This window comes from Abramis brama (genome assembly GCF_963993115.1).
Source record: "Abramis brama genome assembly, chromosome: 19".
Lineage (NCBI taxonomy): Eukaryota > Metazoa > Chordata > Actinopteri > Cypriniformes > Leuciscidae > Abramis > Abramis brama.
In genome coordinates this window covers 21919001-21936351 of record NC_139981.1, presented here as the reverse complement: position 1 = coordinate 21936351, position 17351 = coordinate 21919001, and the positions used below count along the sequence as shown (strand labels likewise).

Below are 17351 nucleotides of genomic sequence, written 5' to 3'. Positions count from 1 at the left end.
GTGATGATGTTGTTAAATGTGTTTGTCTTGTTGCAGTCTGGATAAAGCTTTACATTCAGCTGGAATCAGCACTGGATTTATCATCTTTGGGACCAACTTAACCAACCCTCTTAATGAGCTACTGCTGGCGCTGCAACCGGTGAGCAGCATCCTCTCTTTCTTTTGTCTCAGAATCATATTTGTGTCCTCATGCGCTAATGGCAAGTTGTGTGCGACCAGAGTTGTGTAATGGCTCGGGAGGAGAAGGTGCCAGAAATGGAATGCATTGTTCGCTTTGGTTTTACTACGACACTTAGAAGTAGCAGCCGTGGATGTGTCGCAAGAGATGTGAAGAATGCGATCTGCTCAGTGTAGGCAGTTTCTGCCGAGACCAGAAGCAGTGAGAAATGCATGATTCTCTAATTGGCAAGTGCACACTGTCATTCAAAAGTTTGGACACACCTACTCATTCCCTATTATCGCTAGTTCCTTCATTTTTCAATTGTATTAAAGCCATTAAATCTATAAAATAGCATAAATTGAAAGTATAAATACCGGTATTATGTATTAACCAATATATTTTGAATAAACTTCATGAGGGGCATCCCGAATAAGGTTTTTTTTTTTTTTTTTTTTTTTGCAGTATTGAAAAGCTTTACTTGAGTCCTAGACCCTATGTTTTAAAATTGCTATAAATAATTATAGTCTCTGCATAAGAATTCTCTTATGCAGTGTTGGGGAAAGTTACTTTTAAAGTCGCCCTATGGTGAAAATCAAGATTTTAATGTTGTTTATGTGTCTATGTGGTGTTTTTAATATGCTTTAAGACAAACCATGTGCAAATTCATAAGTCAACACCATTGCTGAGTATTTTCTCCTTAAAACTGCGGTGAACAAAAAACAGTCTCAGAAACTCGGTTTGAAATCGCTGGTGTTTCTGACGTCACAAACTACCTTGTAACCAATCAGGTCAACGTGTGATCGTCAACAAGTGGATCTCTGAGTGGAGGCGGGGCTAATGTGCATATTCATAGAACCGCGTATACTAAATAAGTGTGTAGAGTTACATTCCAGCTATTTTAAAGCTGCAGTCGGCAAGATTTTCATCATATCATCATATTTTCATCATATTCACTGAAACCGACACTATGCTCCGACAGAACAACATAAATCAGACGGTTTTAGAAAAAAACCCGCTCTTCTACCTCCACCTAGAGCCAAAAATCCACTGCTCCCAGTTCTTCTGGTCCAATCAGTGCAGGGCTGTGTGAGATCTGACCAAGCGTGCCGCACAAGCCCTGAAAAGTGAAGCCAAAACATCTCGATCGCCCCCCGGTGACTGGTCCTAGTATAGGTCATAAGCCCCGCCTCCCCATGTTATTCAACGGGACGTGAGACCAACTAAACAATTAAATTACACTTCAAATATCTTTTTTCCAAAGGTGGTTTCTTTCATTTGCTGTCGTTTTTATCACGCGGATGTAAGTTAAAGTGTCTGTTTCAAAAATAAGTTGGTTTTTAGTTAGTTATGTGATGCGGTGGTGTAACGTCATGATTGACAGCTGTGATTGACAGGTTCTAGAGCGAAGTAGTCACTGAAGCACCAACGGACATATTTTTTTCGGGATATTCGGAGGACTGAGGAGATTGTATTTACTTTATTTTAACAATCCTCTTGTCATACTGCAATAAATTTTTTAAAAAGTGTGCAGAATCCACTCTCCCTGAGTGCATTCTGCGAGAGTGAGGGCGGAGCGTTGATTTCGCGGCTTTACTTCCTGTTCACTACTGCGCAGGTCCAACGCATTCTCATCCTTGGGCGTCATATACTGACGCTTTTGACATTTCGTCGACATCGAACGCACATGGCACCCTTTAGCGTCAATATGACACGCACAGAGCTTTGTTCGGTTATGGGTAGGTTTAGGTCTAGTGTAGGGTTAGGGTTAGACCATTAGGAGGCGCCTTCTGGCCCATTTCTATCTGCGTCTCATATTGACGCTAAAGGGTGCCATGTACGTTCGATGTCGACGAAATGTCAAAAGCGTCAATATATGACGCCCTAGGATGAGAACGGGCTGGCAGGTCTGGTCCCGAGATCGCTACTGCGCAGACTCAAGTTCCAATATGTCAGCGCCATATCGGGACACTGGCGGCTTCAGTTCTCATCAATGGAAGAGAGCGAAGGGGCGTCGTCCATCTTTTTTTACAGTCTATGGATCTGACTGTCAATCACAGTTTGTGCACACGCCACAGATCCCCCCTCCACCCTCACAAACGTTACAATATCAGCCTACCTCTGAGTACTCCATGGTGTTGATCGATTACTTCACAGAAAATCTGGTGCACACGCACTGACGAACTCGATGGGAGGGTGCTCGGTGGTAGTGGGGGAGAGGCATGAGAGTTGTAAACATTCAACAAGATGAGTTTTAAGGGATAAAATGATTGACTACAGGGGGACTTTAAAAGTAATGCTTTACAATATTGCGTTACTCCCTAAAAAGTAACTAATTGCATTACTTAATTACTTTTCATGGGAAGTAATGCTTTACTTTTGCATTACTGGGGTAGGCTGGCCTTGCTTGTTTGTTTTTTAATAACAAAAAAAGTTCTATTTTTTTAATAATTTAAAGGCCCTTTCACACCATAAGTTAAATGAATAAGCTTTAGGCTGAAGGAAATGCAAATTCACACCTGTACAGTAGAGGGAGCAGAAGAATAGGACGCAGGAGAAGAAGGTTTAACACTCTTACTTAAGAAATAAAATGAGATGAAATACATAAAGTATATTTGTATTATTTAACATATTTAATTATTGCAGGTTTGTGTAATATTCTGAGTTTGCATTTCACTTTTTTAATTCATTTTAAGGGATATTGAATATGTTTTGTGCAAGTGAGATGAGTAAATGCCTGCTAACGTTTAGTCTAGAATTATAATAACCATCATGTTTACACAGCGCACACAACACCTCTGCACCTTTACTTTCAATTTATCTCAACATGGGGACAGGAGAGCTGTCTGTCAATAAATGGAAACACAGAATAACTTGTGTTACTTATTTGAAAAAGAAACTGATATTTTGTTGTAAATTTAAAAGTAATGTGTTACTTTTCTAGTTACTTGAAAAAGCAATTTGATTACGTAACTCACATTACTTGTAATGTGTGCAACACGTTCACCACCAGGGCTGCAATTATTTGAAGAAAATACAGTAAAAACAGTAACATTGTGAAATAATATTTGAACAAAAATACAGTGATATTGTGAAATGGAATGGTACAGTAAAAACAGTAATATCATAAAATTTATTTTAAAATGTAATGTTATTCTTGTGATGACAAAGCTTAATTTTCATCATCAGTACTCCAGTTTTCAAGACACATTTCTTATTATTAAAGTTGAAAACAGTGGTGCTGCTTATTTCTGTGGAAATCGTGATGAATGTTTATTTCCGGATTCTTATATCAATGTTCAAAAGAAAAGCATTAATTTGAAATCGAAATCTTTTGTAACTTTAGAAATGTCTTTACTGTCAATCAATTTAAAGTGTCATTACTGAATGAAAGTGTTAATTTCTTAAAAAAAACATTTGCACAGTAGTGCGTGTCAGCGCTATTTATATTTATTTGCAAAACTCATTTCAAGTATTTAAGCAAAAAGTGTCCGATCAAAAGGTTTTTAACATCATGAGAAACATAAATTCTTTGGCAGGTGTGTACATTACCAATTAACTTCCTCTAATTGGGCCATATTGCTGTTGTGTAAAAATGTATTGAGCATTTATTATAATATATCAACAATACATAATATATATTAATTATATTCACACACACACACACAAAAAAATATATATATATTTTTTTTTTCCTTTTTTTTTGTATACACACACACGCGCGCACACACACACACACACACATATATATATATATAGCATTAATTAAAAATAATTCTTTATTTTTATAATTAAAATAATATTAATTTTAGTAAAATATAATCAATAAAAATAGTCATTTTTCATTACAAACCCAAATCCAATGTGAACTATTGGACAAGGTTTGGGTAGCAGAATATTGAGCTTTTATTAATTAGTATTGATTAGATTTGAATGATATATTGATTTGAATGGACAGTGAAATTTCAAAGCAAGTGCAGTATAATTTTTCAAAAAAAAATTTCGCTCACTTTATTTATTTTTTAGTGTGGCGAGACAGGTTACAATCCGAGGCCGTATCCCCAAGTTTTGATATGTATTTCACTGGATCTGACTAAACATTCACCTCGATCAGATTTTAAAAACAGTTTTTTATATTCATAATGCTTGACAGTTGTGGTTTCATCTAGTTTTTATCTAGTCAAAGCAGAAACCAGGAAATGTGTTGCCACAATACCACAATCTGCAATTACAACAATGTACATATCTCAAAATGAAATATAAGACCTTAAACAGTTTGGCGCTTGGTCTGTGGCTGCTTGCCTCATAAAAAGATGTGATGACCTCTGAATTAAGGTCTATTATTAATTGGAAATAAGTATGCTTTTCATCATTTAGTGCTTTCGGATGAGATTTCAAATCCTTCAATCTTCTTCAAGTAGTGCAGTGATCAGTTTCCATGTGCTTGAATAAAATATGATCGCTTGTTTCATTCGCTACTTAAGATGGCTTGATTAAACCAAATTGTTCAGGAATCCAGACCATTGATTTCAGCAATTAGGCCTTGTGAAAAGGGAAAAAGAAAAGTAATTTGCAAAGAGATAAGACATGCAGGCCAGATAATTATTGCTCATGCTTCCAGAAACATTTCTAATTTGTGCTTTGTGATGTCACTGACCATATTCCATCCTCGATATGAGGGCAAAAGGTAAGGTCAGTGCGTGTTTTGGTCATTTAAAAAAAAAAAGCATTTCAGCTCCAGTGGAGTTATGGAGGACAAGCTGCCAACAGACGAGGCATTGTCATTTGTACGAGCCAGCAGCTCTTCCAGGAAAAAGAGGACCATTTTTAGCTTGACTTTCAAACAGTTCTGCCATGTACTTCCTGTGGCTCTTTTGAGATGAAATGCATTGAAAATAGTCGGAATTGCTGAAAGATCACCTCAGAGTTGTGAAGCGATCCGTCTCTCGCACAGGAGTGGCAGTATTTTAGGCCACCACTGAGAATGTGAGTGTATATATATCCTTTGTGCCTCCAGCATTGTGATGTTTGTGAAACATGCATCACTTACTCTAAAAACCATTCTGGCACACAAGGAAAAGGCACTGAAAGCGGACAACACTTCCGGCCATCTTCATTGTCAAGTTAATAGTTCTTTTAGTTGATACTAAAGCCTGACACTAAGTGTTTGTTGTGTGTGTGTGTGGAGTTGTGGAGTTGCCGTTGATGTTTCTCTTCCTTTTTCAGGTTTTCCCACTGGACTATGTTCTCATCACCACCATCACCATGTACTTTGTCTTCACCTCCATGGCCGGGATCCGTAACATGGGGATCTGGTTCTTCTGGATACGGGTGAGACACAACGTCGTTTCTTTTTCATCCTCATTTACCCGCTTTATTAGGGTTATTGTATTGAGTTTTAGTGGTTCAATTTAGCCTTTTACTTTGTATAGGCCAAAGGTAGTTTAAAGGTATGTGAGTAAGGCAGGTTTTTGTTATCGATTCATATAATATAACAACAATAACTATTGTATATGTTAGGGCTGATTTATGTTTGTGTGTATATATATATCATAATATTCTTAATAAGGTAAATAATACATATTTAACTTTAATTAAAAATGTTATATAATATATCAAATATAAATATGGTATATTTTAGGCCTTATATATAATTATCGATTTTTGGAGTACTATAAATACTATAAATGTGAAATTGACTATCTAACAGTGTTATTTTAGTGTGTAACAATAAAATATAGATATGCTGATAAAATAATAATTATTAATAAATAAATAAATAAACTCATATGTTGATTTATTAATTAATACATTCATAATTGTTTAATAAGTAATACATATTTAACGTTAATAAAAAAAAATAAAAAAAATAAATAATTATTTTTGATTACAAATCAAAATCCAATGTGAACTGCTGGGCAAGTGTTGGGTAGCAGACCTAAGCAGCTCACCATGATTCATGGCTTGAAAAAATTACTTGGAATAATTCTGATAATTAATTTTAGCAACTTTACTTTGTGCAATAATGGCACCGTTTGACCATTTTACTTGGAAAAAAGTTTTCACTTCCATTTTGACCCTCTATATTTTCAAAGTATCCACTATAGCACTGAGGATGCTCTACCTCTCCGTGTTTTTGTTGCTCTTATTGCAACATTATTTGTATATATATATATATATATATATATATTGTATATGTACATTTCTGCAGTTCATAGCACTCAGTCATATCAGTAATATAAGGATGTTTCTTTTTGTGCAGCTGTATAAGATCAGGCCTCAGAGAACCCGACCGCAGGCCCTCCTCTTCCTCTGCATGATCCTCCTCCTCATCGTCCTCCACACCAGCTACATGATCTACAGTCTGGCCCCGCAATACGTCATGTACGGCAGTCAGAAATACCTGCTGCAGGTGAGATGTGGGTTTGTTTGTGTAGCAGTCAATCCCCTGTGCTGCGCAGCATGCAGATTACAGGATTACAGCATTACAGCTGTCGTATTCTGAGCAAACAGGGCCCACGCCGGTGACATAAGTGTGTAATGATCAACCCTTTACAAAGCAAGTGTCTGAAAGCATTTCAAATCCTTCTCTCCCGATTCTCTTCAAAACCCATTAAATGCCTTCCTGCATCTGTTATTTATTTAATTTTACTTCAAAGGTCCGTACATTTATGTGATGTTAAAAACTGTCTGATATCTTTGACCTGCTCAAGTGAGAACGCTTGCCCTCGTGTTCTTTTCTGCGAATCTATACATTCTAGTCATATGTAGCCTAGCAACTTTTAGCATGAAATCTGATCCAAGTTGCAGCTTATTCTGGCCAAGAACCACCCACATTTAGACAGGAAGAGACCTTAATCAGACCTACACGTGACGCCTCCATCCACACTTCTGCTAAATGATACCAAACGTTATAGTGGCAGTTTCAGTCAGTGCTTGCCATTTTTATTTGCGCTAGGCATCATGTGGTCATTGAACAGACTGTGAACGGCCCATGGGCATCTGAGGCTGAAACTGACAAACTCTTCATCGATCAAATCTGATTTCTATTCACTTCCTGGAAGGGTAGCAGTCATTCTGCATCTATCCAGTGGTGCGTGTTATCCCATTTTATTACTTCCAAAAGTTATGTTGCCTTCACGTAAATACAAGCTCAAATAAAGAATAATTTGACAAGCTGTCAGAAGGCTGATGGAGCAAATCGTCTGCGGAGGACTGAGAATAGGAAGAACAGCTCGCGGCAAGATCAAACCCCCCGTTCTACTCAGCAAACATCACAGCATGTGTCGAAATCTGACCAATTACATCTGTCCTTCGCACCTCTGCAGCATCAGATGTAAAGACTGAAACATGCATAAACGAATAACCGAGAAATACATGTGCTTTGCAGGGTTTTGCGCCATGCACAATTGAATTGAGAATGCTTTTTAAATTCCAATTGAATTTCTGAATTGGAACTGAGGGAGCAAACAGGATGCAGAAGTAGATTTTAAATTGAAATGGTAGGAAGAGTGATTTACTGAAGTGCAATGAAAAGAAACTCATATAACAATGATTTTTAGTAGATAGAAAAAAGTATTGTTTTAATTCATGTTAATGATGTATTATTTAATATGTATTATTTTAGTGATGTTAAATGGTGAAACACGTGGAGATTTATGAATCTGGAGACAGTATGAATCAGATTTTTGCAAGCATAATTTATTTATCAAATTTATTATTTGACTCATTATTACACTAACACATATAGTTCATGCATTTACTTTTAAACAAGTGAGGTTTACTCATACTCATAAACAGCAATATATTATCTCTAAGCACATGGAATGTCTAATTTAAAACTGTATTTGTATTTCTGAACACATTCCCATAATGTAATAACCCAAAAAGCTTATGAGTCAGTCTTCCTCTTATAATTAGTATGTGTCGTACGAAATTCTGCAGAATGAGTCAGTCAGAACTTTGTTTGCTTTGCTTTGTTTTCAGTATTCTTGTAAGAGAGGGTTCTAGAAATATAAGTGTTGTTTGTACTTTAGTCTGTGTTGTTTTAGCACCAGTTTACTTAATGAATTATGCCAATTGGGTTTGATTATAAATCGTCTCTTTAAAATGACGAAAGTGTGCTCGACAACACTACACGTTTACTTATGTGGCAGGTTAAATTGCTCTTCTCCATCATCTGATGAATTACTACTGCCATCAATGCAAGCATCTTTTCTTTTTTTTTTAATGAAATAGCTTTTACTGCTTGCTTTCCCTTTAGCGCTAATAGTGCCATTCACATATCATTTTGCCAGGAATATAGAATAGAGTTGTTTTAATAAGGTGCAGTGTAATAAGTCTAATTTAAATAGAAAGGAGGCATTGTAAAGATTGATAATGACTTAATTTAAACACTGCAAGGCTATTAAACTGGATTGCGGGGGATTAGTGAATATGATTTTACACTGAAATAATGTGCACATAACTGTCTTGTGAATTTGTCCCAGAATGTAGTAAGTTATCAAGTGAGCATGGGAAAAAAGAGACAATTGCTAATGTCTCATTCTCATGTAAAAAAAAAAAAAAAAAAACTAAAGCAAATTGCATATGGTTAACTTGCAGTTAGAGTCATATTCCATAGATCAGTTTGGTCTTATTGTTTTGGGCTTTTTTTTTTGTCCCCAGACCCCAGTGCCTACAGCAAACTCATCACAGGGCAATCACTCCGCTGCCATCACCAAGATATGCGACGCAGACGCTCCTGAAGGTATTTTTTATCACCCACAGAGTGACCAACGTCAGTGGATAACGGTTCATCATTCCATATAGGAAGGTTGACGAGAGGTTTAAAGAGAGAGGAATATCATGAAAGCTTTCGAATAATAACAGAGGTCGTTTACATATAGAAGTGTTAAATGTACAGTACCAAAAAGAGCCTGTAAAATTCTACGGGGAGAGCAGAAAAGGGTCATGTATTTTTTCTTTTGACAAGAAACCTTGACTTTAGTAGCAAAAAACCTTGACTAATGTTATAAGTGAACCTCAGGTGAAACATGCAGTGGCTGGCTCCTTTATAAAGAGTCTTTGGCTGTAGATCTGTGAACACCTACATTTCTTAGTTCCTTAAGTACTTTTTCCAACTTCCCATTCATCATCTCTGCTATTAAAAAAAATAAAAAAAGTAAAGATTTCTAAGCCATGTCCTAAATCAACCAATTCTGAAATGAATGACTACAACACAAACTTTGAATTAAAGCAAAAATAAAAATAATAAATATTAGTAAATCTAAAAAAATACAAACAAGTACTTATTTATAAATAAATTAATACTTTTATTCAGACTCTTTCTATACTTTTAGTTGTTTATATTTGTTTATAGTTCAGGATTTCTATTTCAAATAAAGTTATTTTAATAAAGTTTTTTTGAACTTTCTATTTATCGAAGAATCCTGAAATATTAAAATAATACATTTTAATATTATAAAGCCAAAAATATTAAGCAGCACAACTGTTTTCAACATTGATAATAATAAATAAAAAAAACTTTTATTGAGCAGCACATCAGCATATTAGAATGATTTCTGAAGGATCATGTGACACTGAAGACTGGAGTAATGATGCTGAAAATTCAGCTTTACCATCACAGGAATAAATTACATTTTAAAATGTATTAATTGTACACAGTTCTTTTAAATTGTAATAAAATTTCACAATATTAGTATTTTTACTGTATTTTTGATCAAATAAATGCAGCCTTGGTGAGCTGTAGGGATGTGAACCGACACTGGTCTCACGGTTTGGTTCGATTACGATCGATAATCAATCGATTATCATGTCATCGATTCAGTTCAATTTGATATCACAATGCATCGTGATGCACCGCATCCTCAATTTAAATTTTTTCTTCAAAAGTGATGTGTGCGCGCGTGCTCGCCTATTCGGGAAGTCGCAGTGACAGAAACTGACATTCCAGTTTAAGTTTCAAGGGAGTAAAGCTTGTTTATGCCATTAAGAAAAGGAAAATCTGTCAAATAAATTTTGAAAAAAGCAGCGCTCATTAATCCGTGTATTATGTTACCATTAAAGATGCGCGCATAAACCGTCGCTGGTTACTATGCAAATTAATCAAAAATGAATCAAAAATAATAGTACAATATAAAAAAATAAATGTATAAATACAAAAGCATTATTTTAAGTTTTTTGCAAAATAATCGTAATGTAGCTTGAGAGGCCCGATTACATCGTTCACGGTGCTTCGTGAGATTGGATCTCTTCTGCCACGATTTACGTTTTCATGGTAATAGCAATTGCTGTCTTCAGAATTATGTTGGCAGTTTAGTTCTTCATTGGGAATTTTGCAATTAAACAACTGAAATCACACTTATGGTTTCTACAGAAGCATATATCATCCATTAACAACCTCAGAGCTCATAGTAGGTCTTGTTTGAAAGATTTATATGTTATTGTTGAACATCAGTTTCTCTGTGGAGAATATGAATGGGATTTTTACTTCTTGGATTTAACCCAACTGTTGTGCTATTTTCACCCATTATATGCAACAGTCTGATATTTACTTGTTCTTTCTGAACTGTTTGTGTTCTCGATTACAGTGAGGTGGCCATGCAAATACAAGCTTGACTATATATCAGTCGCCCCCTGATCCAAACAGTTCTAAATATTTATTTGTATGTCTGTTATGAAGAGATGAGCCGAGTACTCAGTAAATAGAATGAAATGGATTTTGCAGAGGACAGTTTGCATATAAGAAGCAGCAGCTATTAATGATGATAGATGTGAGATGAAATCGTAAACCAGCAGGAGACAGACTCAGAATCTGAATAGGAGATAAAAATCATTTCAGGTGCGACAGACCATTGCGTTTTTGTACTGCTGTATCTGTTTTAACATACAGTATCCGAGTGTTTGGTTTTGTGTGCTCAGTCAATGAGGAAAGACAATGTCTTGGTAATATAAAGATATGAAGTTAGATGTCGTGCCTGCAGAAAATGACCCTTGCAGCTTTGCTCGGTTTTCATTACGAAAGGGTGAGACGGCAAATAGCACAGTCTGTCAGAGAGAGATCTACATTAATTAAAATGCTGTAAAATTAGTGGCTTAAACCAGCGAAAGTGTTAATTACGATCTATAAGGTTAATTGCCACCATACGTTTACAGTTAATTGCTGATAGATCTGTGTGTTTTGACTGTGCAGTGCACAAAGGCAGCATCTAGTTCAATGTATTATAGAGACTGCAGTCAGAGATTGTATTCTCATGATGGCAGAAGGGGGAAAATGTGATTTAAAAGTACCGGATTTACAGTAAAAGCTTTGATTTAATGTTTTAACAGCGAGATGTCACGTTGTGACTAGTTATTTTAAGCTCTTTAACATCTAGTTAATTTAATACTAGGTTTGTCTCTCAGTGTCTTTTTGACACATTTTATGAGATCAACTTCAAACCCTGGGAAATAGAGCTATAAGTTATTCCTTAATGTCACGGTGGATTCAGATGGGATTGGTGACTGCCATCCAGCCTAAATGTGCAGTCATGATACTGTTTTCCATCCAGCGGAGGGCACTCCGATATTACAATCCAATCTCATTGAAGGATATTGGAATAATAGTGAAATCAAAAATATTAATATGCAATTGGATCAGTGAACCAAGAAGAAGTGGCCAATCTTCCTTAATGTCCTTAAGAAGTGTCCCCCATCAGCTGTAACCTTTCCTAAAATACACCTCCCTGTGCTGGGCTATATTCCACCTTCTAATTGCTTCTCACTCTCTTCAAGTCCTCGGATTCTGCCAGAATATCATACTGACAGGCTAAGAATTTCCTGTACTCCCCATTTGTATAGGCTGCTATTAAAAATTCAGGTCATGTTAGACCTGACTTCAGCTGCAAAATGATCATATTATTAGCTAGCTTTCTGAAGTAAATGTAAGTGTTGCTTGCTCAAAACTCACTCCCACGGTAGTTGCTATGCGGTTGCTAAATTGTTCTGATTCTGAATAGCTTAAAACATGTTTCTTTGCTGTTGCTAGGGTGTTCTATGTGGTTGCTAGGCAGTTGCTGCAGTGTTCAACATGGTTTTAGCATGTTTCTACACCGTTACAGCTCGGATCCATTCAGGGTAAGTATATGCCGCTTATTTTATCGCCTGCCAGGTGAAAAGAAAAAGTCAGATTGCTCTATACAGTAATAGCACACCTCTCCTCAACAAGCTGCATGATTTGAAGTATCATTCATGTTCGTAGCACAAACGGTGCGAGTTGTACATGTACATGCTTTTCAAATCCCTAACCTTAGGTACTGTAGGAGCAACAACAATTGTGATGTTTTTATTAGGAAATACCTCTAATAATAAGATGACAGAAAAAGCTGAACAAAAAACAGTAGAAGATGGTTGCGTTGCATTAGTCTGTGTCTGCGTGAACACTTCCCCATATGCCTCCTTCAAACAATGCTTTGTATCATAACCCAATTAAGTCTCTCAAAGCCAAAATGAGGCACTGTCTCGCACAATGGAGGATAAATCTGTGCAACAGAAGTTGCTCTGCGGGTCACCCGAAATTGATCCATCTCCAGTTGACTCACACTTTAGAACCAGCGTAGTTTTAATCCGTCTGCTTGCCAACCAGCACAGCCTCCCAATCTGTTTGTGTGGGTTTTGGCCTTTTCCCATCTGCAGTCGGTCAGCGGAGCCCAATCATTGTGTTTCTGCCACCTACCCATCATCAGCAAAACGCCTCATTACTGGTTTCAGATAGAACAGTGCAAGACAAGCTGCACACCGTCCATTAGCATGGGACTCTCCATCGCTTCACTGTGGGAAATGTGATTTCCATTTGCTTTTATTACAATTACTGTTCACATCAGTGTGATACGGCTTTTGGTAAAATGGTTAGAAAAAAAAGCATGGTGCAATAAAAGGTTTTTGACAATCTACATCAATCTGGAAAGCATTTGAAATTTTCCTCGATATTATCTCATTTTAGTTTAACCAATTTTCCTCTATTGAGGTTTGAATCCATTAGGCATGCTGAGTGGAATTAAAAGCTCCCAGCAGTTTGTTTGTGGTACAAGTTAATCGCTTATTTCGATTTGTTCTTATATTTCTGAATCATCTGTCTCTATCTTTCTCCAGATGGTGTATCGCAGCAAATATTTGACTGTTCCTGTGGTTGCCTCTGATATTGAGACTCTCGCCTCATTATCGGGGTTTGATTTCTGTGATTGGAGTCACTGGCGGCTGTTTTTCACCCCGAATGATTTCTCAGATCGTTGCAGTGAAGTCAAATTTGTTGTCTTTGTTCTAGATAATAGGAACAGGCTAACAGTTGATTTTCCACGCCCGAGTCCAAAAATAGACTGTTTTTGATCCGCTTAATGATGCAGAGAGCTGGTCAGCTTGGTTGAGAAAGTGAGCATAAATGATTGTTATGTGTTGACATGATTTATGGCTGTGTAATGTCCGGTAGAGGTCATTCAAATGAACATCATTCAACAGCCACTCAGATGAATGATAGACCAGCTCTAACAAAACAAAGTCTACTCGATATTTGGGCAACTGGATGAATCAGTGTTTCATGTTGATTATAAGATGGTTTAAACGTTCAACAAATAGGCTACGCTTTGGTCTCTTTATATGTATATGTGTATATATATATATATATATATATATATATATATATATATATATATATCTATCAAAATTAATAAATAAATAAAATTGATGGACACGCGCTGCTCAGTCCATCTCAGAGCCAGGAGCGGACCTGTTCCTTACAGATCTGTGGTCCGCGGATCCAGTTCCCACACAAGACCCCATCCTCCAATCTTTGTCCTGTCCGCCAATCTGCTTCCTCCGACGTTCCCGCCTGACTTCCTGGTCCCATCTCCTCCACTGGTTATGGCCAGTCCCCTGGACCCGTCGGCTCTGCTGGTGTTGTTCAGCTCCTCAGCTCTGCCCCCGCCTTTAGCTCCATGCGTCTCGTCATCTGTACTTCGGGCCTCCAGTCCCATGTCTCCACCTCGGCCTGTCGGCCCATCGGCTCCGCCCCGGCTCTGCGTTCCGTTGTCTCCACTGTAGCCTGTCTGCACTGTGCTCCTCCGGGCTCCCTCGTCCCTTCAGATCAGCGTCGGTCGATCTTCCCTCAGCTTCCGCCAATAACTCTCGGGTCTCCGGCTGCGCCTCTCCCGTCCACCCCTTGGCTGCACCAGGCTTCTACCTTCCTCTGGTCAGCCGAGTCCCTGTCTCCGCCTCAGTTCCGTGAGCCAGCAGCTCCGCCTTGGGCTTCCGGGCCATGGATGCCGCTCTGGTCCGTCGGTCTTGTTAGTTTCTATGGCTACACATTAATTATTATTCGGTTCAGATGTTCCTGTTTAGTTCCCTCGTTCAACCTGTGTATACTTTTTGTTTGCTCATGGTTCCGTGTCATCTAAATTTAGTGGTTGTGTTCCCTGCTATTCTCTGCTATGCTAGTCTGTTTTGAGTATATGGATTGAAGAGATCTAAAAAAAATAATAATAATAAAAAGCCTATTGCTTCTATATGATTGGAAAATCTTCTAGTTTTGTGAAATTGCACACACAGATCGGCCACCAGTTATACGATTATAATTACACAGAAAATTAAGTGGCCACCTTTTATTTTAAAATGATTTATTGATTTTAATTGAATGCTTTTAAGATTTAATAATATAAGATTTAATTAATAATAATTATAAACTTTTCATAAATTTACAAACCCCTTGTAGTTCCTCCTCTAACCCCAGTTTAGGAAACCCTTCGTAATGGAATTTTCTTTCTCTTTGTATTATTTTTAATCAAAATGTAGTAAGATTATATTTCCTAAAATGTCTATTTTTGTAGAAAATAGAACCTACAAAGGCTGAGAACCTCCTTTTATTTTTTTTAAGAGTTTCTGGACTTTTTTTGTGTGTGTGCTGGTCACAAAATTATTATTTTTTTCTGCAGTTTGGATGCTGATATGGTCGTAGGGATTAATTTGATGCTCATGAACACAAAAGTGTCCATTGTTGAGCTCTTTTTTTTCTCTTAAAGAGAAATTAAGGACTTGTCTTTTCTTCTTTCAAAGAGTAGTAAATGACAAAAAGCAGGTTAAGACAGAGTGCCTCAAGTAGCTGCTTAATTATTGTAATTGAATGAGTAATCAATTCAGCCGTTTCCTCAATTCTCTCCAGACTCTACTCTCAACCTATCATCTGTCACTTTGACACCCTTGATGAGAAGAGAGTTTCCTGGCTTCGGCCTCTCCGTTCCTGTTGACCTGCAGCAAAAACCTGCCCTGCTAGCTGGCCTGTAGATGAAAGAATTGAATAATATCGACTTTTTTCTCACTCTCTCTGCTTTTGTTGCCGTTTTTCATCTGCAGTCCACTCGCTCTGCCAGATCGTTCCCTCTTGTGCAGCAACCCGATTCTTCTCATCACTCTGGAAGCTGCTCTGTCTTGCGTAACAGCCGTTGCACAACCAGGCGTGAGTGGGTGGAAGTGTCAAGCAGGGAGAACACATGCGACAGGGAGGGCGCGGTATCCAACCGAGAGCATCTCTCCCCGCAGGGCCCGACCCGTGCTCTCGAACCCCGCCACTTCCACGCCTCAAGTCGACAGAGCAAGAGGCGAGTCCTGCTTCACAGAGCACAGCTTGGATTGGCAATAATGCCAGGGTTGGGTTGTCCTTCAAGCGCAAGAGGAAGTGCTTTGTGTTTGAGTGATGGAGAGTGTCAATTAGTGCCGGGCGATATGATGGGATATACCGTGCGACAGTAGGAATGTGTCATCCGGTAAGGTAGTAGATATATTTGTGTTGCTGGTAGTCAGCAGGACTGCTTTACGTTATTTTCACGTGAAAGTGAAATACGAATAAATGTGAAAAAGTGTGACATCCTAAACAAGTCAAAATGTGGAAGAACTTGTTATTATGGGGTGCCATATTAAGAGTTTAGTTGCTTGCAGTTGCCAAGCAACGTCACAACTTGACACATTCATATAGACTTCAGTTGATGTGCAGTTATAGATGCAGATATTGACTATTTAATGGCTTTGAACGTGGCATTCAATCAGAATTTCAAGTTTGTATTTGTTTTAGATGTACATTTCTTATATATATATATATATATATATATATATATATATATATATATATATATATATATATATATATATATATATAATGTCTCACAAATGAATTAGGTCGAATAGCTGTCAGCTGTTAAATTTAAGTACATAATTAGATAATACAAATTTAGGTCACCAATTACTAAGCAATGCTTAATTTTATTTAGTCTGTGGTGTAAAAAGGTCGCATTAGAAATTAAAGAAAAAACACTTAAGCAAAACATGGTCAGGTTAAAGTGTCTGAATCAGTTTTTGGTCTTGTGTTTTTTCAAGAATTGTGGGTATAATATGTCACAGTTTATTTTGCTATATATATATATATCAGTCAAATCAAGCAGATAGTTTTGAACACTGGCTGGTTATGTACTTGCTCAAAAATTTATTTGGGATAATTTTTTACCCAAAAAAGTTACGGACTGCAGCTTTAAATACACCTACTGTGGCTGAAAAACATAACATTTATTTAATTTGTATTTTTGCTCTATTGTATTTGTCCTACTGTTTGTAATTTGCTTCTTTGTTCTTATTTTTAATAATAAAAATAAAAAATAAAAATAGCTATTTTTATTTTATATATATATATATATATATATATATATATATATATATATAAAATATAAAATATATATAAAATATATATGTATGTATGTGTGTGTATATATATACACAAATAAAATATTTTTTATAAAATATTAACTCAAGAGTTACATATAATCAGCAGAAAAAGCAATATTGGGATACATATTATCCGTACCCTAAATTAGTCATGCCGTGATATAAGATTAAGGTTATACCGTCTACCCTTAGTAAAAGGGCAGTTAAACAGGCGCTGGGATTCATGGGATCTTGCTATGTATGCAGAATTCGTGTTTAAACCTCTGCTGAAGGCATCTGCACTGCTGAATGCACAGCTATGGAGTGCATTTGACATAAAAGGCAGCGCTTATGTATTTACGTGTATGCATTCAACAGGCAACTGTATTATCATTTTCCTTAGTCTTTCAGATTTATTTTAGCTTGTGCACATCTCTCTTCCTGTCTCTCTTTGCACTCGTTTAATGATATTATA

At 36.9% G+C, this 17351-nt stretch overlaps 1 protein-coding gene across 1 annotated transcript in view; it reads left to right on the top strand.

Annotated features, from left to right (window-relative positions):
- The window catches only part of lmbrd1 (LMBR1 domain containing 1), an 89888-nt gene that overhangs the window by 56238 nt on the left and 16299 nt on the right, over positions 1-17351 (top strand). Inside the window, exons 11-14 of the mRNA XM_084093711.1 lie at positions 37-139; positions 5384-5488; positions 6420-6569; positions 8825-8906. Of these exons, the coding sequence (XP_083949837.1) occupies positions 37-139; positions 5384-5488; positions 6420-6569; positions 8825-8906 (440 nt within the window). The remainder of the gene's footprint in view (positions 1-36; positions 140-5383; positions 5489-6419; positions 6570-8824; positions 8907-17351) is intronic.